The 844-nt window shown below is 45.7% G+C and overlaps 1 protein-coding gene across 1 annotated transcript; it reads right to left on the reverse strand.

Annotated features, from left to right (window-relative positions):
* Window positions 1-219: 219 nt before the first annotated feature.
* On the reverse strand, window positions 220-618 carry LOC137614872 (KRAB-A domain-containing protein 2-like). Its single transcript, XM_068344530.1, has one exon. It carries the CDS (start codon window positions 616-618, stop codon window positions 220-222), a length of 399 nt encoding a protein of 132 aa, XP_068200631.1.
* Window positions 619-844: the final 226 nt, after the last annotated feature.

Below are 844 nucleotides of genomic sequence, written 5' to 3' on the forward strand. Positions count from 1 at the left end.
AGAAACAGGACTCTCAACATTGTAAGCAGATGGTGTTGCTGTGGGTGTTTCATCACTTGTAGCTTGGATCTGGTTTGCAACACCATCAGTTTGGGAGAGAGAGTTGTCATTGTCAGAGTCTGGACTGATTGGTGTGACAGCAAGAAGATCCTCCTCAATCTCCATCCGAGCAATCACTTTCATCGGCAAAGACGAAGTAGTAAGTCCCACACGATTCTCTCAGCCAAATATTGCAGAAAATGGAGAGCACTTTATCCCAGAATGGAGAGCACTATTTTTCTGGAGCTGAACAAACTTGATGCCCGTAGGCCAGTCTTGTGAGTCATTGTCAGCCATCCATGCCACCAGTATATCTTTAATATCCCCGTTTGCGCGCTCAACTGACCCCTGACTTTGGGGATGGTGAGGCTTACTATGCACCAGTGTTAGTTTTGGCCAAACTTCCTTCAGCTCTGTAATGACTTGTGAAGTGAACTCGGATCCGTTATCACTTTGGAGAATAACGGGGGCACCAAAGAGAAGAAAAATGTCCAGTAGATGAAAAGCGACCTCTGCAGCCCTTTTAGATGTCAAGGCTCGAAGGATGCAAAGCTTCGTCAGGTGATCCTGGCACACCATGATCCATTTCTTGATGGATCCACTGGGCATGCTTTGCATGTCAATTACATCCACCTGACCCCTTGACAAGAATTCCTTGGTGAGTATTGGACGAACAACAACCCCCTTCGTCATCGGCCGTTTTCGTTTCATTTGGCATTCTTGACAGAGTGACTTGAACAGATCAACGGCCTTAGTTGGAATGTTTGCATATTTCTTTTGTAATTCTTTCAACAGCCAGTCTCTT

The sequence above is a fragment of the Palaemon carinicauda genome, chromosome 21, assembly GCF_036898095.1.
Source record: "Palaemon carinicauda isolate YSFRI2023 chromosome 21, ASM3689809v2, whole genome shotgun sequence".
NCBI classification, from domain to species: Eukaryota; Metazoa; Arthropoda; class Malacostraca; order Decapoda; family Palaemonidae; genus Palaemon; species Palaemon carinicauda.